Genomic DNA, 23,069 nt, shown 5'->3' on the forward strand with positions numbered 1-23,069 from the left:
ACATGCACCTGTAATTCAATATAATAGACCTTTTTTTAAAATCATATGAGCATCTTCTGTCTCATTTTTCACTCACTGTGTCCTTTCAGCTATAAAATGATAACAAATAGCTGGAGATAGGCCGGTTTATGAAAGGAAAGTGTTCTATATCTCTTACAATGGGTGCTTGTTCTCCACTCGTGCTGTTCTGTGTGACTTGTCCTTGTGCACCTAACCCTGCAGCAAACGAGCGGCAGAATGTGTTTGGCACTGGCACTAAAGCTTCAGCTGCACAATATTTCCGTTTTAAAAGCACCACGTGTGTTTATTTCTTTGTTTGTGTGTATCATCCGCACTTGAGGTCCACTCATGACGTCCAAACAGTGAGTCAGGTCCTTATAATGAAGTTTTCAAGCAGGGATACATGCACACCTTGTCAAAACGAGAACCACAGAGAAACGATCCAATCAGTCAAATCGATTGGCACCCTTCACTGTTGCTCAGAGGATAATGATGTCAGTGATTAGGGCTGACCTTTGAGGGATTTAAAGCGTGGACATGGGTCCGCTAATGAACAGCAGTTGTGTTTCTTTTTAATCAGTATACGATAACGTAAACATGCTTTCAAGAAATCCAGGGTACTTATAGGGTTTCAAGACTGTGTCGCAATCAGAGGAGGATTACAAAGAGGGGGGGAAGTTAACCAGTTAACCACAGCCTCATCACCTGGCTGATGAAGCCAGCCGCGCTATTGATTAAAAAGTGTGTGGGAAGCCTTTAAACATACCATACGCAAAACTCCACGAATGCACGACTCCTCCCCATCAAGAGAAGGAGCAGGAGACCCTTTACCTCAATCACACCCCGAGGCCTTGAGACGCTTTACTTCACATGTCTATAAAAAGAGCTTTCCTCCCTTAAGGAAGCAACAGCAGACCCTCTCCTACTGAGCATTTCTCAAAGAGCAGAGAGAAAGCAGGAGAGGAGGAGAGGGACCACAGTTTAGAGTCACCAGTCTGGAGGATCTGTGGACAAAAGGAGTGACAAAAGCAAGAGGAGAGAAAGCATCTGAAAAAGGTAACAAATATATTTATATGATTTGTTTTTTTAAACTTGCTTGTTTGGCGTGACTTGTTGGATGAGCTCAAATTAACTTATTTGCTAAACTCCCTTATTCATGGATTTGGGAATTTCTACTATTTTATATGATGTTCTTGCAGCAAAGGATACACAGTTATGATGAATTCAGCTTTCCTTTAATGTAAACAAAAGGTGATCTAACTTACAAAACAGTAGAAATCATTTCACATATACAATTTTGAATTTATTTTGATTGCAGCGCTCATGCCTCTTTTATCGGAGTCTGTCTGTGGAGAGCACAGCTCAGCTGTGAGTCATTCAGTAGGAAGACGAGTCTCTGCCAGACTCGCAAAGACAATGGCTCACCGAGGACTCACTCTTTAGAATAGTGAAGGAGGAAGCGAGAAAAATCCAATACCCCGGCAAAGAAAAGAAAAAAGATTGTTTACATCTTTAAACGGTTAACACGCCCAGGGAAAAGTTTGACAAGTGAGACAGGATTTTTCTCAACATCTGTGAAGCATCAGATGACTGGCAGTGTGTCGGATTTAACCAAAAGCAGTGAACATGGGGTTTATATGCTGCACTTCGGTTTCATATTATAGATATTACCTTTTTATAATAAGAAAGCTGTCCTCGAGACTGACTGGAAATAGGAGAGTACAGAAAAGAGAAAACGCAATAAGAAGCATGAGAGGATATTCATCCTCATGACTTGAATAACCAAATTGTTCATATTCAATTAAGTAGCACACTTCAAAAAGTACTTATTGTTGTCATTGTTGTGTATTTCTGTTAAGTTTTATTGAGACAATTAGATTCATTTTTTCCTGCTTGGTTTCCAGGCAAGAAAACAACTCTGAGCTCAGAAAATGAAAGAATTTTAGGGTCTATTGTGAAATCCCTGCTAGATATTTATGTCTGAAAGGATGTCCTTTATCAGAATTATTAACATTTCCTTTGGCTGTCCCTGAACACAAGCAGCAATACTGTTCTCTCTATTCTCCCAACCCAGTTATAGTCTGTATGCTGCAACAGGCTGAGAGAAAGAAAGAAAGACAAACAGCTCCCTAATGTCTTAGCATGCAGTTTGGTCAAATCCACTTTTATTTATTGCGTCCGATTTCAAAACTAAGATGATGACAGAAAAAATGTTCATCTGAAAGCTTCAAAGCAGAACTCCACAACCCATTGGGTGATGTCAAAGTAGCTACATCTGTCTTCAATTAGTCAAGACTGAAAAAAAACATTGCAGTCCTGCTGCTGAAAGACAAAAGTTGCTTCATAGTTCCTTGCGTTTTCAAAAAAGGAAGCTTAAATTTATTGGCAGTAGAATAACACAGCCTTGCAGCGGTAGACAGTGACATCAGGATCCCAGCTGGTTGCTCTCTGCACACAGAGAACAGTGCGCCCCCCCGCCTGATTTTGTTTTCATTCAGTTTTTTGTTTTTGCATATTTGTCACACTTTCACAACATCACATATTTTTTTAATATTGGACAAATATAACCCACATTAATATAAAAATGCATTGTGATCCCAAAGAATTCTGGGAAAATATTTTGTGGACTGAAAAGACTTTTTTTTTTTTTTTTTTTTTTGGAAGGTTAGAGTCCTGTTATGTGCGATGTAAAACTAACACAACATTAAATAAAAAGAAAATCATATCAACAGACAAACATGGTGGTGGTAGCGTGACGGTTTTTGCTGCTTCGGGATCTGGAAAATTGATAGAACCATGAATTCTGCTTCCCGAACATAAAATCCTGAAGGTGAATGTCAGGCCATCAGTTCATGTCTTGAAGCCCAACCACACTTGAGTTAAACACACAAGCAAGTCCACCTCTGAAAAAAACCTAAAGGAAGGGTTTGGGGGTGGCCTAGTCGGCGCCTGGACTTAAATCAGACTAAGATGCTTTGGCATGACTTTAAAAAGACTGTTCAGGCAAACCCTCTAATGTGTCTGATTTAAAACAATTCTGCAAAGAAGAGTGGACCAAAATTCCTCCACAGTGACATGAAAGGCTCGTTGCTAGTTCATGCTTCGCTTGCTGCCAAGGGTGTTACACCAGTTAGTAAGATTAGGAGCAATTACTTTTTCATACAGGGCCTTAGGTGTAGGTAAATTAAATCATCATTTTTAAAAAAAATCTTCAAATCTATTATCTTCATATATTTTCAGTCTAAATCTCACATGAAATTAACCCATCAAAGGAACAGAAGACCCTGCCCTGTCCCTCCTCTGTTTTGAACCTCATCAGTCCTGCTGATCATTTTGACACAGTCCTCGGTGCTGAAGGTTCATCCTTTGAAAAATAAAAATAAAAATACTGCCACATGTTTGACACCTTCAAAATAAAATACATGTGCTCCTGATAAACAAACACCAAAAAGAGAACATTGTTGTTTAAGTTCACGTGTTTAAGTTCATGACACACCAGCTACAAAAGCTCGCCTCTCTGGCTATTTCGAAGGTAGTGTTCAAACACATCACGTTACATAAGGACGGGCGGAAAGTGTTACGCAAGCGCAATTATTAAGAGACACCTACTGTATTTCTTCACAAAATAACATTTCAAGATGACTAATGAATATTTTTGTCTGCTGAGACTCAAAGCTTTCCCCACTGTGGCTTCACTTCTGCAGCTCCACCCCAGTCGAGTTGGTGTCCTGTGCACCGGGCTGAAGATGGTGTGCCAGTGCTGGTTGTTGGTGGCGGTGATGGCATTTGTGTGCATCCCCAGGTTTGAGTCAGTATGCTGGGACAACTCCATCTGCAAGGACCTGAGCAACAAGGCGAGGATACTGGTAGGTCGAACAGCCCTGCCACTTCTTTTAGATCGTCATCACTGGCCAAGAAAACTTATCGGAGCCCTATGTTGCACATTTTCATCTCATCCGTAAGTGCAATGTAAAACATATTTAATGGAATCTGGTCAAATTAAATGTAAGTAAACCTTACATTTTAATCAAAATTATCGCTTCCACTAATCTTTTTTTTTGTTAGTGTCAAGGTGATGAGTACTTAGAAGTACTTAGAAAATGGAAACTTAAAACTCAGAGCATATAACATTACTTCCTTTTCCCCCGGCAAAGCCAGGAGATCTGTGGTGATAGTGAACAATTTCATTCTTTGACAAATAAGTTGATGTGAAAGCTGAAAAGATGAGTCAACACAGTCCTTAAATGTAATTTCTTGTTTCTTGTTTCTTGAGTTGTCCATGTGTTAATAGCCTTAAGTGGGTGTGTTTGGATACAGAACAAGCTGCAGTTATTTTATCAATGCAACACTAAATTTAAAACCTAGAAAAGCCATCTGTAATTTTTAACACCCGTAAGCAATAAAGGGGATTTTTGTTTGTTTGTTTGTTGTTGGTTTTGGGGATTTTTTCCTATCATGCCAAGTCTTATGACTTCACCAGCAGCTGTCAGGGAACTTCAAGTCTTCCTGCTCTGTATGACATTATCTTTGCCATTTCTTCCACACAGGACTGTGTTCACCTCTGCATGTCTGTGATCCAGACTGAAATCCCAGAGCTCAGTGCATTGGCCCTGAAAGTTGACAGTGATGCTGATGCTGGTGATGGTGGTGGTGATGATTATGATGATGACCTCTTACTCAGAGTTATTCTAGCCACACTGGCTTCCCATGACAAAATATCCGAGTCAGATCTGAAAGCCCGCAGCGACGAGCGGCGCTCCTACAGAATGGAGCACTTCCGCTGGGGCAAACCAGCAGGACTTAAGATGCGAGAGCCAAAGCTGAAGGCCCGCAGTGACGAGAGACGCTCCTATTCAATGGAGCACTTCCGCTGGGGGAAGCCCTCGGGCCGTAAACGCCGACCTGTTAAAGTCTTTGCCTCTTCTCTGGAAGGAGGAAGCTCCTCTGAGGGCCGTTTTCCCTTTCAGGCTCGCAGACAGCTGAGCAGTAGCGAAGATGAAGCGGAGGGGGACATTGATGGAGGAAGTAATGAAAATCAGGGATTGCTGAGGGCCAGGGACAGCTCCAAATCACAAAGCCCCTTGAGCTTGCAGGAGAGGAAAGATAGGACCTATAAGATGAGTCACTTCAGATGGGGCAGCCCACCTGCATCCAAACGTAACGGCGGCTTTATGAAGCCGTGGGAGGAGAAACCTCAGGGGCAGCTGGCCAAGTTCTTCAGGAACATTTTAAAGATGTGAAGAGAATAATGGGATAAATGGAAGATTCAGCAGGGGAGGCGGATAGCTCAGAGAGTCAAATAGCCATTGCATGTTAGTAACCACATGTCTTAATTTTAAATTACACAAACTCGTTGCTATCTTTTAGCATGTTATTGAATGTCTTTCACGGGCCAAAGTTTCTCTCATTAAAACCTAAGCTAGGCAGTGTTGTGCTGAATAAAAACACTGACGCACCCACTGACTGCCTTCAACTTCTTGGCCTCGAATCCAAAGCATTCTGAGAGCATACTCATCTTAACTGTATGAAGAATCAAGCTGAACAGTGACCGTCACAGCGAGGTCAAAGGTGACTGTAAGGAAATAAATTATTGAGACAGTTTTTAAAAAGTCATGTCTTTATGTAATTAAAAAATAATATTAAAGATCCTATTTGTGGCAAATAATACATGGAATCTTCTGCCTAAGGTCATTTATTAAGCAAAACCTTGATGAGAGCTGACAAGTTGTGAGCTCTCATCAAGTGTGAGTTGTTATGTCTGTCAAACTGCGTTATAGGGCATTTTTAATGCATTGAACTAACTGGAACCCAATTTAACACGGAAAACATAATAAATAAATAAATAAATAAATAAGATCTGAACGCCTGGAGAAATGTTGCTCAAGGTCACTTAAAAACAAACAAACAAACAAACAAATAAACTATGAAGACACGAGGGGTGACTCAATACTTTTACCCAGTACTGTGTCTTTAGACAAATCTGAGGATTTAGGGGAAGGGGAATGGACAAAATTCTGAATATTAAGACTGATAAAATACAAGAAACAGGATTTAAACGTTTTTAACAACAAGGTGAGTTTGAGTTTCTTTTAAACTTGTGGGTATGGTGGAGTATCCTTTATTCAGAGGTAATGATTTGAGTATCTTTTACTGGACAGCAGTGGAGCACCTTCTCTACCAGACTCATTCAGCTCCACTGTCACCAGTATGGATGCATGAAATCCTTCATACCATTTTCATTAAACCATTATAATAGAATGAGATAAATAATTTCTTAATTTTTTAGGACTTACAGAGTCCATGAATGATTGTGCATAAGTTTAATGAAAATGCAGCCAGACTTAGACTGCCACCCACTGGACCTGAAGCATAACCACAGAAAATCAGCACTACTCTGAGCTTCAGCTGCTTAATTAATTCTTAATTCTCAGACCGTTTAATTTCATAGCCGACTGTGACATCAGGCTCAGAATACATAATAGTGTGACGTGAATTTGAGCTTGTGAGTTCAGATCCTTAAAAATGCTACACTATAGGAAAAATGTGCTACTCATGTGCTGGGAGATGGATCACGTACTCAGATGACCTCAACAGGAGGTAATTGAATTAAACATTACTTTGAACACTGCGACTCGGTGAACAGTGGTGCCGGATTTAATGAGTCGACGTGGTTTTTACCAAACGATGATCCCCTTCTTCGTCTCAGAGAGTTTCCATTAGCAGGCAAATTAAAACGAGGACAGACTTTTCATGGTTAGAGATAAATTTATTCTACAACACGGTAACATCCACTAGCATGCAAAGTCAGGTATGACACGCATAAGGCATTTTCTCCATGTAAAAGCTGCCTTTCTCACTAGGTATTCCAGTTTTTAAAGTGCAAAGTTCACAGAACAGATTTGACCTACAGCACTAAATTGTAAAACAGAGCTATTAACCAGACATGTAATGACAAAAAGTAAGTTTGGATTACCGTCAGTTAATATTACATTACGCGATGCAATGACGACACGCGGACTGATAGATTTACAGGTCTTCACTGCCAAGTTCAAGATGCTGAAAACACAATTTTACAAGGTGTAACTGGAAGGTTTAGACAGCTGCACACGGCTCTTAAGTAGCTTTTTCTGCATTAACGTGGTGGAAAGAGTCACTGGACAGAACTGTAAACTACGTCTGGAGAGCTTGGTCTTCGGTAATGATGACACAGACACGCACACACCTGTACGAGCGTTAGCACAGACACATAAATACGCTCACTCGCACACTGATCAAAAAGGGGTAAACGTGAACAGACGATCACATACACTGGCATGTGCTGACACGGATATACACAGGACATGACATTTAAAAACAGAAAAAACAAAAGAAGAGCCAGTCGAAATGCTCATGATAGGGATGAACTAGACACCGTCTTCTGTCCTGAACAAGATGGTTGCAAAACGGCTGGAACGGGTGTGGTTCACTCACAGAAGCAGCACAGAGGGAGAGAGAGTGAGGGGCGGTCTCTTAAAAATGTCACAAAACTGAACCATCACAGCACCACAACAACAGCAGGCACAATTTAAAAACGCACAAACATGATCTGCTACCTACAGTTGGACCGTGTTAGCCAGACTCTTGACAAATTATTGCCATCATACTTGTTGTTATACCTGTGTGTGTGTTTGTGCACACACTGGGCTTTTAGATGTTTTTGAATCTTGCTGAGACATGCAGCTGAAAAAGCTGCGGTATAGTAAAAAAATCATAGTGCAAACTCATTCCAGCAGGACTGAGAATGTAAATGGTAACAATGCAGGTCAGGGTTATGGTAATGAAACCTGTTTGAGTAAAGCTGGAAATGATCTTTTTCCAGCATTGCCTCGGTAACCCTTTATTAGTCGCTGTGACATACTGGCCTTGAGATGATGCAAATTTCTCCTGTGGGCTGCTCAGATGTTAGGATTTCACGTGCTGCTGGTTACTTATTGGAAATTTTAACATTGTCTTTCTGAATACTAAGTGGATTTCTCTTTTATCTATGAACACAACCAGTGCAGAGGCAGTCTAAAATTAGAATATACAGTATATATACACACGCACATTAACATCCTTATGCTGTACATCAGCTTAAAGATTTATATATTCCTCTGTATGTACACATTTATATGGAAAGGGGAGAAAAATAAACGTTTTTTTAGCATTTGATCTGGTAAACATTGCTGTAAATCCTTTAGTGTGGTCATGACTGGTGCAATGTGTTTTAACTAAATAGATTAATATTTAGGTAAAAGAAACAGAAAGAGGCGAAAAAGCACTTCTGGGTAACACTAAGAAGGCAAAACCAAGCTACAATAAAGCCTAAAAGATGGATGCTCAGCAGCTAAGTGGCATGGGAGATGAGGATAATTACCTTTATGTCTATACAACAATCAGACATACACACAAATACAATCAAGTAAATTAAAATGTTTCAGTTTCCACAAACACTCTTTCTGGTCATCAAAACAATTGAAAAAAATAAAAAAATAATAATAATATTAATAAGCAGTCTAGCAATCTAATTTTGTGATCAAAGGTAGTATGGCACCCTGGAAGGGACAAACAAGTTTAAAAAAAATGCACAAGAATAATAGTGCTATCAAAAAGTTTCCAGTCGCAGGCATGCGACTACTCAACTCATTCTCAAGACAATAAATAACATCCAGTCGGTCAAGTTTTCCCCTCACAGTTCTTGACAATTTCTAATTTGAAAATCCAACCAGTGGAGTTTCTACAGACATCCCAGTCCCCAGTCACACAGGCCTAGAGACTGGTTGGAGACCACCTGGAGACCATCTTGAGACCACCTAGAGACATGAATATGCCAGCAAACTGCCAGCAAGTAGTTGGTGGCAGATGCAGGAGGTTGTCTTTAGTTTGCACAGAAGACACCAGCTTATCTGCAAACACTCGCCAACTACTTACTAAGCAGCTATAAAATTGTCTTCAAAGTAAAAGCTGCACCTTTTGAGACATGTTGGCTTCAGCAATTAGGCACAACTTTTATTAGAAGGTGAACTTTGCAACCAATTTCACCAGGCAAGTGCCATCAATTTCCAGCAACCACTCGCCAACCGATCGGGGATTGCATATCATTCCCAATAGGCCGCTGGCTGCCAGGGGTCCCTAACCAGTCTCTAGGGATGAGTAACTGATGCAGTAGAAGTGAGTGAAATACGTTTGTTTTCCTGCTCAATATAGACACTGGTGAGCTTGTTTTTGTTGCAATCAGAGGCTAAAATAAAATCTCAGACAGCTAAGAGGTGTTCTTTAGTTACAGCTGAGTTTGTCCCACGTGCACTGTGGCTGTTTGATTCCACGGTCAAGACGATTTTACAGTGAGGATCGGTTGCCCTTTCAAATCTTTTCTCTGTCCTTGAAGGCTCTACTGTACGCTTACGTTGCTGAAGACTTTGTGGTTTAGTAAACACATAGGTCAGGAAACTTCATCTCGTAAATGGGTACAGATCGACTCTGGCTTTGGCCGTAACCTGATGAAATGGTTCCAGATGGGCTGGGAGGGGGTCTGAACAGAAAGAGGAAGAAAACAAAGCTGTTAGTTCCAAAACATAAAAATGCAGGTATTCTCGTGTTAGTCAGAATGACTGCCATCCATATTATTATTGACTACTCCCATCCCAAAGCTCTGTCCCTTACCTGATTGTGATCTCAAAGATTTGATTTAGTTTGCTCTGCAGTTGTGTGGCCTATAAGGGACAGAAGACATCAAAAACAATACATTTAAGACCTTCTTTAAAAAAAAAAAAAAAAAAAAAAAAACACACACACACACACACACACACACACACACACACACACACAAGCAGTTTTTTTTTTAAATTTTTCAACAGGGTAGGGGTCTATACCCTGGCACCACAGTGGGCAGCTATCTCCTCAAAGGGGGCCTTCTGGAACTTCTCCACCACTTGTCTCCTCCGCTCCCTCTCCTGCTCCTCCATACCCACACTGTCCACTAGAGGGAGACAAAAACCAATATAATGTAGCGTGTGCCTCAAAGTGAAAACATCAAGGCAAAGTTCACGGACACTTTATACAAAAGTAGTTTGTATTTGTTCCCTGCTGTCATGCTTTGGTAAATTAAGTCAACATTTAGAACATCAATCCATCATTGTAAACTAATAAAAAGGGCTTTGCAAATGAAGAGAGTGGATTTACCAATGGCATTTTTCAGGGTTTCAAATGTGATCTCCTCTGCTGGAGTCCTCTGCAGACCAGAACAAGAATCTATGTTAAACATCTTTGTACAGGGTACATTTGAGGGTACAGGGTACAAGGTTGTGAAGTCTTTTTTTTCACCTCTTCCTTCTCTGGGCTATTTCGGGACTCAACCTCCACCTGAAGTGAGATGGTCTCACCGATGCTCTTTCTCTTGGACAGACGGTCCTCATCTGGAAGCAGAGTGCAGAAAATTTATTGAGTTTTTTCAATAACTTTTTTCACCCCATGTTCATATGCCTCTGCAAACCGCCCGAGTCATGCTGTCCATACTCTGCACAGTGTTAATACAGCTTCAAGGTGGGTACAGAGGATTGATGGCACCAACTCAGACCATCTGACCAAATATGAAATATGGTAACAATCTCCCCTTTTCTTAAATAATAGAAGAGTATTATATTATAGTAAGGCTGACCTTTAGAATAAAAAAATGTCATGACTTCATCACTTTTCCTACAAGACATCTTTGTGAATGTTTCTAATAATTGTTATATGAATTCATGAGTTATGGCTAAAAACCTCTTTTTGTGAGGTCACAGGGATCCTCAGGAACCACCAGAATGTATTGGGTCCATCTTCAACTCCAAGCGGATAACTTTGACAACCAAATTTTAAAGCAATTTTCTCAAGAATAGAAGGGATGAACAAATGGAAAGATAATTCATCATCAACCTGAAAACAAAATGCTCACAATCTCAGCTGCTGCTGGCACAGTGACATGAAAAAAAAAGAGGAAATATAAACAAAAACAAAAAAACCAGAGAAATTAAGACCTTTGCATCCGAACGACTAGTTTTAGACTCCTTACCAGTATACTGAGGGACATAAGGTGTGGCGAGTCTCTCTGTATTATAACCACTTCCTCCAAGGCTCTCTGTGATCTTTGACTGGAGGAACAAAACACTTCCTTCTACTTTGTCCAGTGAAGAATGCAATCTAGGAAGAAAAATAAACTGCATTCAAAAGCAGGAATTTAAAATTATTACTGTGTATCTGAATATCAAATTAAACACTTGTGGGTTGCAGTACACCGCTGGTACATACTTTGGACTGTCAACAAAGACGGCCTCGGGCAAAAGGTAAGGACTCTCTTTCTGTCTCACCTCAATTACCTGAAAGACAGAGAGTCAGGGGATAAACAAACAGTTAGCATTAAAACACAGACACGCAAAGAGGCTCAGACACACACCTCGTGAATGTGCTGGCAGAAGGCTGGGACGGTGGTGAGCTGGCAAATGAGGTTGAGGTAGGCGGCGACAAGGGCATGAACAGCACAGCGGTTATAAACAGGCAGAGCCTCGTCGGTGGACAGAGCCAGATCCTGGAAAGGAAACAGAGAGACACCGCACTGTGAAACACCCTACCTCAGAAGGATGGAGGGATTTGTTCTCATCTTGTAATGTTTGGTCGTTTTATTTGTTTTTGATTTTAAACCATCAGCTATGACACTGTCCCAGTGTTACAGCTGATGGTCAGTGTCATTTGTGAAATGATACATGTGAAACTGACGCTTTCTAAGCCGCGATTAGGATATTTTTCATCTTGTAGTACAAATGTAGTAGATAAATGCAGCTCGGGGAATAAACAGGCTACTTAAAACTCTACATTTATACCTGCAAGGCAAGTGCGAGGCGAATCAGGTCCACCACCACCTCTTCATTGGCCAGCTCTACACTGAGAAGACCTAACAGGGCAAAGAGGGTCTCGTAGTGCTTCCGGCCACTGCTCTCCTCCTTGCAGCCCAGGTAGATGTGGCGATATAGCTGCTGGCCATGCTGTGAATGGATGAAGCGCAGGGTAAATGGAACTCGAAACGTCTAGTGCAGATACATTGGTGTAAAGATTTATTGTCAAAATTATTTTAAAATAAATATTTAATGTTTATGTGAATTTACATAATTCACAGGGATGTTGTTCAGCAGGCGGAACAGGTTGTCAACTAAATAAATTTAAAAAATTACCTTCTTCATGAATAAATTGTCCTGCCTGGAGCACTTGTCAACTTTGAGCTTCAGCACAGAGATGTCCGAGATGCTGCTACACAGAAAGAAGACCAAAGAGACACAAACTGTAACTGAAGTATGGGTTTATAAGGGAAGTATAAAAACACTTCAGCCCTTCAATCTTCCTGCAAAAACAATCACACACCTCATATTGGCAAACTTGGGCCTGTTTTCATGCCTGTCAATGAGACTGAGGAGGATTTGCAGCACCAACAGACGGACTTCTGGATCCTCGGTTAGAGAGAAGGACAGCAGGGGCTCCAAGAAAGAGCTGGGCAGCGCTGTCAGCATGTTGGTAGTCTGGAAACCTGCAGTTACCTACGAGGGGGATGATCAAATCCCACACATAGTTTACAAAACTGAACATGCACTGGAACATCAAGGTAACTGCAGTGTGGTTATAATTTCCCAAGTTAGCAATAACTTGAGAGACTCTTATGCTGTGACAGTGTCGCAAACTATCTTAGTTTAAGTGACACTTCTGAGACTTTCACTAGCAAAGATCAAGAACTTGCCCATAAAGCCTAACAAGGCCACTGATTTTACAATCATGCGGTTTGATAGGAATACGCATTTCGTGTCAGTCTTTATAAATTCATGAAGATCCACAAGTTTCTTAAAAATTAAATCATTGAGAAATGATAACTTACCTGGACCAAGGACTTGAGTAACATAACCTGAATCATCCTGGTACCCTCAGGCCTGGAATTACAAACAGCAAATAAAGACTGTGCCCTTAAATTTACCAACATACAGGTGAATACTGTTTGAGTCAACTTACCCAGAGTCTGAGGAGGGCAAAGTAAGGTGAATTCCAGGAACAGGGATCTTTCCCATAATGAAGAGCATGACCTCTGATCTCTGGTAAGTTGGTAGAGTGTTGGCAAATGAACCTGAAAGGGACAGAACCAGACAGTTTGTACCAAATGAAATAAAATGTTCAACAAAAGAAAAAAGAAAAGAAAAAAAATCTATATTAGTAATTAGGAATCCTCCAAGGGACTCATTTACTATTTGTTTAAACAGGAGAAAAAGAACAAGACTAGTGGAGTAGCCTGGATATAGGAAAACACTCAGAAGAGATCAAAGTGAGTTTAATTAAATAGGCGACATTAAACACTGCCTACACAAATATTACGTAGGTAATTTAAACACCATTTGAAACTGTTAGTCACTCCAATAATCGAGAAGCACTCTAAATGTCACTGAAATGTGTAGCCAACCAGAACAATCCATGCACACAATATCAGATTATTTGAAACTCAGTGAGCATGCATCAACCAGCATGCAGCCTGTTTCAGTTGCTCCTGTTTGTTCTCTTTACTTTAATTTTTTTCTTACTTATTTCTTTGTCCTTTACTTTGTACTTAAGAGTGTTCGCCTGTTTTAATAGCTTTCTTTTCAATCATGTGGATATCTTTACATACTTTTCTTAGGGATTATTAAAGTATTTTGATTGTTGATTGATTGTTTGCTAATGTCAGCAGTGCTAGGGTCAGCTTACAGATATATTTCAGGCCCCTGAAGGTTCTTACGTATACCAGATATTTTCTACCTACCAACCAACCACCTAGCAATGGGCTAAAATGACCTGTTCTTAGCATTTATGCTCCTGTAACAACTTTTAAAAGTATTACATCATTTTTATTTTACAGCAGTAACATGTAGTTTATATCCAGAAACTATGCGTGATATATTATGACGCTATAAGGTTGCCTGGCAACCATGCAACAAAAGGCTAAAATGAGCTGTGATTTTTTTGTTTTTGTTTTTTTGCTTTAATGCACCTACACACAACACATTATAAAAGCATCCTATCATTTAATAACAGCAAAAACAGGCCAAACCATGCTGGAGCATGGGAACATACTAGTTGAATAATAATATAACCAACTAATATTCTGTTGCCAAATAGCATCTGCAGCAATCCACACACATATAGTCACACACATACCTAGTAATAACAATTACTACTTGCACATACATCTACTAAACACTCCCTCACTAACAAATACAAAGCACTCAGACTCACCAATGGTCCTGATTACAGCCTCCTGCAGCTGCCTCTCCTCGTGAGCTTTGATGATCTTAGTGCCGATGTTGGTGCTGCCGTCATATGAGCCGGTTAGCTCGTAGTCTACACTCAGACGAAGTTGCCGCAGCAGGGTGTTGAACACCTCTAGCACTGTGGGACCTGAAAATACACAGTTTATGGTTTAAAAAAAAAATTCACATCTCTATGTGTTTATGACTTTACATGACCTTGGAGGATTGCAACTTACCTACAGAACCACTGGCTGCAATGGCAGCTGCTTCCAGCAAGACTTCCACTATCCCAGCTCGCACCGTGGCTGAATTCTTGCTGTTCGCATCCAGGTGACCGAGAAGTTGCTGGATTACCAAGTGTGAGTGCTGGGACTGAAAGAAAAACAACAAAAAACCGAGGAAATTATTGACCTGTCTTGAAAAAAAGAAAAATACAGAAAAGAAAAAAGAGTGAGAGAGAAAGTGACAGAAAACTGTTGTATTGAAGTAATACGCTTAATTAAATGGCAAAGTAAAAACTGGATATTGGTGATAAAGTGCATTACTCCTTTTGCATTTTTCATTCAGGCCCAAAATGAACCACAGCTGTGAGCAAATAGGCTGAAGCCCAAATTGAAATCAGTGAGAACTTCATGAATATTGAAGCACATTTCTTCTTTGCACCACTAAAATGTGCAATAACCACTTGCAAAGATAAAAAAACATGGTGGTCAAAAATTCATACAAAATTTTTCCATATTCCATTTCAACCTAGTAATGAAGTCAGCAGAGTGTGAGACAGAGAAAAGAGGCGAGGGTAAGGCTGTGAAGGATATCATGGCAGTGTATCACTCACCTGAATGGAGTACATTATGATCTTGAAGCAACGCACTGCAAAGGTCTTTCCCTCCCATAGAGAGTGGTTATCTAAGTGCCTGTGGGGTTATGAACAGAGGAAGAGAAACAGGTTGGATACACAGGATGTAATAACACAGCAGTAGGGATGATGGAGAGCAGTAAGGCATAAAGACCGCATTTAGTCCAGACAGCATACATCATGTCTGGGTTTAAGAATGAATGTGAAACTGAAAAAAGGAGTTAGTAGTGCACAGATAAATACTTACTATGACATACGGTTTGCTTTACAGTAAGTAATTAAATACTTAAAAACATTCTCTCAATCTGACATTGATAGAACGTGGAAAATGTGCAATTAAGCTGAGCACACGACTGCTGAGACTAGAATTGACAGATAACTTAAAACGGATTTGCTTAACAATATAAATGTAAAATATAAGTGTGCAAGGAAAATGTGTGTAGGACATGGGAACAGAAATGAAGAAAAAGGCATTGAGGCACTACAAAGTACCTAAAACTGGGCATTTTTAAAACCCATAATGTAGTCAACATTTACCTCTATTTGCAAGGGCCTGAAATATTCATACTGTTATATCTGATCTATTAACTTATGTACCTGCCAACTAAAAGGTCAGCCACAACTTCCAAAACACCCCTGCACAGCCCCCGCACATGGGCAAATGTGGGGACAGGAAAAGGCTAAGACAGATAAAATACTTAATTTCAGGAGGAACAACCAAGATGGATAAATTCAAATACAAAAAAAAAAAAAATCTGAAATGTATTGGTAGAACAAAAAAGAAAAACTTAAATAAGATCACGTCTTGTAAAAATAAATGCAGTAATATAGAATTTAAATGTCCCATCTGCAAATCATGCAGTCACAATTCAAGAACAACTCCATAACCTTGCATTGACCTTGTCACAGCCCCACGCGCCCATTAGTGTAAAGATTAAGATGTGCCTGACATGCAGCGCTGTCTTCAAGTTTACTCACTATGTTTAAAAAAAACAAAAAAAACAAACAAACCACACAACCGCATGCAGGAACACATCACAAACAGAGGCTATTTCTTATGAATACGACTGTTTGGTTGTCTCACATCAGCACGGGCGTGACGGCATTCTTGATGTTGCCATAGGCGGCTCGTCCAAGCAGCTCCCTGAAGCAGCGCTCCGTCAGCTCCACCGGGCTTTCCTTCTCCTTCTCTGATGCCTGCAGCGGAGAGGGAGAGCGGCTGGCGGGGAGCGATGAGGGTGAGGAAGCAGAAAAGGAGAGGAGAGGGGGGGGGAAAAAAGCAGGGAGGAGACGAGCAGAGAGAGGCAGAGGAAGGCAAATTGGGAGGGTGCAGACAGAGAGAGAGAGAACAGAGAACAGGCAAGGCACTGAAATTAACTTAATATAATAACATTTCAACAAATGCTCTATTTCTTACACAAACACAGTCTGTACGGCTGAATCTCTGCAGCTGTGCTTCTGAGCTGACTTTACCCTCTGCAGTTTGTCTGCAGTTTGACTGCAGTTTGTACGCATTTACGTACTGCGTGTCTGTGTCCAAATTTGTACACGCAAACGTTTCATGTCAATCGTGTGGTCTCTCGCTCTCGTGTCCAGCCCTTTTTCATTCTCATGCATAGTTAAAAACATCCGCCATAGCTCCATCTTGGTCTTGACTAGCCTCGGGTAGTCCACCAATGATGACATTATTTATTAAAAGCCTAACTCTTTCATCTTGCCTGCTGTTTCCGTGGAGCAAATGTGAGTTCCTGCCCCATCTTTTGTATTCAAAACTAAAATATGCAAAAATTTAAAAAAATTAAATAAAGTAAAACACACTAAACTAGCAAGAGCACACAAGCTGATGTCAGTGAGTTTTTTCAGTGATATTTTCTGTCAGCTGCAGAAAAAAAAAATATATCATGCTGTTTAAAGTTTCTTTATTCGTTCAGTGGTTACAAAGCATTGTGGCAGAAAAAGGTTGTTTCATCCCGCGCAATCTCTCTCAAGTAAACATCTGCTGTGAGGACAAATTTGCATCACCAGTATTTGAAAAAGCGAACTTAGCTATAGCTACCTGATCTCAGATGTGCTGTTTATGAGTCTATGTGAAAAATACCTCAGATGAACAACAAGCTTCTGTTTTTTTTAGGCAACTACATACATTAAAAACAATCCTCATGTGTTCTTGAAGTTTAAACACAAAACAAAGTCCAGAGAGCTTCTGTCATCTGCATCAATAAACTTTCCAAACTAAGTCTCAGCTGTCAGAAGGTTGACTAAAGCTGATCTTTACGTGATTTGAAAATCCACCATCTGTAAGGTAATTAGGCTCTGTACTGATTGCTGTGGGTAATGACAAGCTAGACCCAGTGTGAGAGGAAATGAGGATGCACAGCAGGGGGATAACACACAGAGCAGAGAGAAGCTGAGAATGAAATGTGACTCCCTGTTGCAATAAATCTGTCTGTCTCCGTCTTTGAATAACTCTCCCATTTCTATCACTCTAATTTCCATTATCTATCCTTCACCAGATCTCCCAATGTTCTTTTTGCTGCCCTCCCTCTTTGCTTTCCTAACTTTCAGATCTCGGCATTGACGTCAAAGTGAATTTGAGTATGTGTAATACAGCCAAGAGAGAGAAACTCCAGACTGCTGCTGGCATCCTCTACCTCTGTGTTTGTGAGCTCTAATTCTTCACCCATTGCAATATTTCTGTGCATGCTTTTTCCTCCTTTCACATTCACTCCTTTTCTCTTTGGAATCTGAACCACGTGTCTTGGTTTCCTTGTTCTTGGCTGCTCTGGGTGGGTTACCAGATGTCCAAAAGGGGAAACAGAGCTGTCTGTGATGACAGCGATGATGAATGACATGGGTGATGGCTGGCTAGACAGCCAGGACAAATATGGCCTAATGTGAGACAAACAACACCAGTTGGCTATCGTGTATCTGGATTGTGTTATCCAAGGCAGGCAGGTCAACACTAGCTGCTGTTAACTCAACAAATTTCTCTCCACACGTTAAATGGTGTGTTTAAGCTCCTTTGTGAGCAACTTAGACAGAAAAGACTTTCTCCTGGTAACCCTTGCACTGTCATAAACTTCAACATTTAAGCTTTAGGTTTTTTTGCAGATTTTCTGAGCTTGGCTGAATAAATTGGTGGGAGGTCCACTGCTGGGACGATTGGCCACTATCCTCAATGTTTTCCACTTGTGAATAATCTTTCTCACTGTGGAATTGATTGGATATGGCCTTATTGATGGGTGGCAGCAATTACTTACCTAAGATCACTGCTAAAAACTTCCCCTCTCGGCCAAACGCTTCAGTCCTGCAGACTGCCAAAACCACTGCCTTTATAGAGGTTCTCAAATTCACTGATGAGCAAATAATCAAATTTATTAGCAGGAGCTAGTTGCTACTTACCCTCTTAACTGTTATGAAAGCAATAAGGGTGCTTTTCACACAATGCTTCTGCATTTTGGCTTAATTTGTATTAAATAAACAATAGCACACTGTAATATGTCATATATTATTGTTCATCTGAGGTTGCATATACTCAATTTTCAGAAGTGGTATGGACCAGATGATTTTTATGAAACGCTTACACTGAAGTTCACATGTCCAGTTAAGCACTATGAAAAGCCTCATCTTAGTTATTATACCACAGCATGTATTTTTAATTTCTCTTTGATATTTGGGCTGATTGGGTCCTGATGAATGTAAAAACAAAGAATTACCAGATATTTTTTTTACCTAATTTTTGTTTCTAAGAAAAATGAGAGCCACATATTCGTTTAAAATTTTGATAGAACAATAGCAGTATAATGTCGTCGTAAGTGGATATCAGGCCCTTGTAGAGCAAAATTGAGTATTTTGGTCTAAATAACCCAAAATGTGATGTCCACATGTGTGGACGCCAGGTACTAGGAGGTTAATGGTTAATGTTTAATATAATACGTTACACTGAAAAGCTAATGGAGCACATCTACTCTGCTGCATATGTAATTCACATTTGCATTTTATTGTTTGCACTCACCTCTCAGTACGCTCTCCACTCTGCAGGTTGAAAAGCAGAGAGGGGACAATCTTGTCCATGTGCTGAGGGTCCCAGATATTGGCCTGCAGTTCATCATTGACTGTCTTTCTCACCACACCCTGAAGACCCTTGATACCTGCCATGCGGATCCTTACAGCAACAATCACACACGCACACAGAAACAATCTGACTGGTTACTCGGCCTATAAATAGGTAACCATATTTAGGAAATTATATTTGCACCTAGCTTTGTTGTTTGAATTGCTCTGTTTTTTATTCTTCTTTTTTTTTCCATGTCAAAGCTATATTTGATTTGTCAAACGATTTTACAGTCTATTTTCAGCAATAGAAAGCAATGACTTAAGATTTCTTTTATTTATTTATTTTTTAAGTGTACAAAAGAAAATGTCCAAAAAAGGAATAAAAACTAAAAATAAACACTACCCATGTAGACTCAGAATAGCACTTATTTAACAACTCCATCTCTACTGCAGTCGAGCGTCTCTGTTACGTACTTGGTGCGGATGTCTGGGTCCTCATAGCCTGAATGGCACATCTCACTGAAGCGGGACACGAAAAAGTCATAACTGCGGTGGTACGATGGCGTATCTTCTTCTATGTTGGCAAATTTTACAAACTAACGACAGAAGAAGGTAAGACAGGGGGGAAAAAAGACATCCAGTTTTAATAAGCATACAGATACACTTCAGCCCAAAAGATTTACAATAATATGCCCATTCCTTAAAAAGCCCAAGCCCAATAACCTGAGATCTGAGTGGTGCATATCTGCTAAATTAAAGCCAAACTAGAGCTCTCTTAACACAGGATTAAAAGTGAAAAACACAGGGCAGAGGGAGGCTTTCCCACTGGGCAAGGAAATGTCACCAAGTAAACAGGCTGACATTTAGCTTCACACGACTCTCCAATTAATAGATTATGAAGTGAATTTCTTTAGAATCAAGCCAGATCATGATACTATGTGAATCAAGAATTACACCATAAAAAGTCAATACAGAAAATCATAATTATGCCATGCAAAGTAACACAGAAGTGTAGCGCTCACAAAGAAAATTAGCATCTAATGACGTCCTTGCTGAATCATTTCCTGTGTAGAGAATGAGTGCATGGAGTGGTTTTTGAAATTTAATGAAGTATCCTTGAAGTATCCTCGCTTCAAATTAAATGAAGCGAGCCGATAACAGTTCCTGTGAAGCCGCTCAGCTGCTGCAGCAATTTACTGCCACAGTTGATTCCTGGAAGCTGCCCAGTGTTACTGGCAGTAATGATGGGCAGCTTCCAGGTATTAATGTATCAACTATGCTGAAACTCTTCTTATTGCTTTCAGTTAGTTATAGAATTTTAGCATAGTGTCCAAAACCAGAGGCAATAGAAAACAGAGAAAACCTCCATCATCTCAATCACAGATTCCAAAGAAATAAAAGCAGGCTGACACAATCAATAGGTCTGGTGCTCAGGGCTGTGTTAGAGATTTCTCAGGAGTACAAGGTTTAGTGAAGGTTTTAGTCAGAGAAACAGAGTGCAACAATATCTGGCCAAGTTTGAGTCCTGTTGTAATAACCTCTTTAATCTTCCTTTTAATTCATTTCTCTCTGACTCTGACCTGCTTCTGATGAGCTACACTGTGCACACAAAGACAGTCAGAAGCTGTATGGCAGCTGCTCATGGTTTTGGCTGGTCTTAATATTTGTGTAATTTATGTCAATTCAATGTAGTTTACAGTTTGTACACATGGTGTCACTTCTGTGTGATTCACACAGAACTAGGGCAGGAACTTTTACATGCTCGGGGCCCTCGTGCTTAGTATACCATGCAGAGGTATAGCGTCATTTATGTACTGAAATATAGTCTTGAATGAACAACTGAAGATCTCAAGCAATGTCCACACTGGAGGCGTCACAGAAAGCCAAGGGCATTTGGCGACTTCAAGCAACTACAGGTAAAACAACCTCTGGAGATGCAAAGCGTGTGTGTGTGTGTGTGTGTGTGTGTGTGTGTGTGTGTGTGTGTGTGTGTGCGTGCGTGTGCGTGTGCGAGAAAAGAAGGGGGCACAGAGATAAACATTTTTATTCCCAGCGGAGTGACTGAAGCAGCTACCAATGAGTGACATATGACCTCGTAGTAAATAAATTATAGTTACCTAGGCAACCAGAACCAGGAATGTCCACAATTGACCAGCCTTTAGTCACAAAGCCTTGTGTGATGAGTGTGCACGCAGCTTTATGGCTCTATAAGAACGGTACAATACAGCCAACTAACAACAACCTGTTTCACAAGCCTGAATTTGACATCTACTGGCAGTACTGAGCACATTTAATACAACAAAATACATCCTGATGCAATAAAACTTTAATTTTGTTTTTGCACATATGTCAGGAAGTCTTACCTAGCCTAGTTCACAGGTCTGAACACCACAGCTTGACAGGTGGATAGGAAGTTTAATTAAAATAACAAAGAAAAGATCTTTGATTGCACAGTTTACCTGCACCATACAGTTTAGACTTCCCTTTCAAGCCTCATCACTTTGAGATTGTACTCAAAACATATCATGGAGGAGTTTCAAAGCACTTTTCAGTTCAGTGACTTTTTGAAGGTTATCCCCCTGCTGAAGGCTGGTGTGTGAATTCAAACATAAAATAACATTGCAAATTATATTATTTGGTAACAGAAATTGTCTCACGGTAAATTAATACACGGGCCTTTTTAAACTCAGTAAAGAGGTAAGCTACTCAGTCTCTGGCCTCACTTGAAACTGTCTTTAGATTCAATTTTCCATTTCATTATTATTATTTCATTATGCATTCTATCATATGCAGCTTTTTAACTTGCGGGTGCAGAGGAGGTCTGTTTAGTTTGCCATGTGCACAGGGCTATGCAGGTCACAGCTACAACCTGGCAGCCAGATTAAATTTTAAGAAGGGCCTGATTTTGTCCCATAGGCATGTGCTCTACACACACACACACACACACACACACACACACACACATACATTATATAATTTTATTTTGTGTGTATATATAGATTTCTTCTACTTGCTGAGTGTGTCAGGCTTTGTATTTGTGTTTTGGGTTTATAAATGTGTGCAAGACAGAATGACAGCGACAAGCTAGCATGTCTCATCAGCCTGCACAGATGACTGCAGAGCATCGGCCGTATAGTCTAAAGCTAATCTGATTTCCTTTACGTGTCCTCTCCTGACCCAGCAGACAGTGCTGATAGCTGCTTCCCACATCAGAAGATACTCATCACTTCTCTCTGCCTACCACTCCGTCCCTGAGCTCTGATCTTTCTCAACACAGTATTCTCTCAAGGTTAACATCTCTCGCCTTTTACCATCACGTCAGGAAAGTAAATGCACCCTGTCAATTTCAGATAATACCTCTAAATCCACTCAAATGGGCAGTATTTGCTGCAGCAGGAAAGCTTAGAAACTAAGACACATTAACATCCAACAGCTTGGGTGTGAGAGCATTTCTGTAAATTTATATCACTAAAACAGCTGACTTGTGTCTGAAAAGATAGAACACATTATAGCTAGGCAAGTTTTCTTGATTATTAAATTGTAAATCAACTAAAGAAGTGTCTATGTTTAAAATCCAATAATATAATCTGAATGAAAGGACTAACATCCAGCAACATTGCACCCCTTGATTTGTTTTCCATACTTTTACTATTTTATACTACAGGCACTTAATTCTGTTGTAGATATAAGACAAGTATGCAAACCTATTTTTCCACAAAGCAAAATTGACAGAGAAATGCAGCTACCAGTCTTCTTTTTTTGATTGTTTGTTTGTTTTTGGTGGTTCATTATAAACAATGGGAGTCATCAAACTGATATAATGCAATAGTGAAATCCTGGAAACTCAC

At 40.2% G+C, this 23,069-nt stretch overlaps 2 protein-coding genes and 1 long non-coding RNA gene across 7 annotated transcripts in view; 1 reads left to right on the forward strand and 2 right to left on the reverse strand.

The window, feature by feature from the left end:
- The first annotated feature begins 715 nt into the window (after positions 1-715).
- LOC120724955 (pro-opiomelanocortin-like) lies at positions 716-5,674 on the forward strand. Its single transcript, XM_040017497.1, has 3 exons — positions 716-1,056; positions 3,705-3,866; positions 4,548-5,674. The coding sequence occupies exons 2-3, from the start codon at positions 3,747-3,749 to the stop codon at positions 5,238-5,240; spliced, it is 813 nt and encodes a 270-aa protein (XP_039873431.1). The 5' UTR covers positions 716-1,056; positions 3,705-3,746; the 3' UTR covers positions 5,241-5,674.
- Positions 5,675-6,745: 1,071 nt separating this feature from the next.
- Positions 6,746-23,069, reverse strand: part of LOC120724954 (protein EFR3 homolog B) — a 29,617-nt gene continuing 13,293 nt past the window's right edge. For 3 of the 5 annotated variants that reach the window (XM_040017494.1, XM_040017495.1, XM_040017493.1), the window contains 19 exons: positions 19,696-19,817; positions 19,181-19,330; positions 16,250-16,384; positions 15,145-15,223; positions 14,546-14,681; positions 14,296-14,457; positions 13,045-13,156; positions 12,914-12,965; positions 12,409-12,581; positions 12,222-12,297; positions 11,874-12,035; positions 11,450-11,581; positions 11,305-11,372; positions 11,069-11,196; positions 10,342-10,433; positions 10,201-10,249; positions 9,891-9,997; positions 9,682-9,731; positions 9,445-9,550 (listed from right to left, as the gene is read on the reverse strand). In XM_040017494.1, coding sequence (XP_039873428.1) covers positions 9,445-9,550; positions 9,682-9,731; positions 9,891-9,997; positions 10,201-10,249; positions 10,342-10,433; positions 11,069-11,196; positions 11,305-11,372; positions 11,450-11,581; positions 11,874-12,035; positions 12,222-12,297; positions 12,409-12,581; positions 12,914-12,965; positions 13,045-13,156; positions 14,296-14,457; positions 14,546-14,681; positions 15,145-15,223; positions 16,250-16,384; positions 19,181-19,330; positions 19,696-19,817 — 2,091 coding nt within the window. Of the gene's footprint in view, positions 9,551-9,681; positions 9,732-9,890; positions 9,998-10,200; positions 10,250-10,341; positions 10,434-11,068; positions 11,197-11,304; positions 11,373-11,449; positions 11,582-11,873; positions 12,036-12,221; positions 12,298-12,408; positions 12,582-12,913; positions 12,966-13,044; positions 13,157-14,295; positions 14,458-14,545; positions 14,682-15,144; positions 15,224-16,249; positions 16,385-19,180; positions 19,331-19,695; positions 19,818-23,069 lie in introns of all 5 variants that reach the window. The other 2 variants (XM_040017492.1, XM_040017491.1) reach the window with 2 other exon arrangements.
- Positions 20,704-23,063, reverse strand: LOC120724956. Its single transcript, XR_005694025.1, has 2 exons — positions 21,261-23,063; positions 20,704-20,972 (listed from the first exon to the last, which is right to left on the reverse strand). It is a non-coding gene; the product is annotated as an uncharacterized LOC120724956 (long non-coding RNA).

This window comes from Simochromis diagramma, unplaced genomic scaffold (assembly GCF_900408965.1).
Source record: "Simochromis diagramma unplaced genomic scaffold, fSimDia1.1 OVJJ01000802.1, whole genome shotgun sequence".
NCBI lineage: Eukaryota > Metazoa > Chordata > Actinopteri > Cichliformes > Cichlidae > Simochromis > Simochromis diagramma.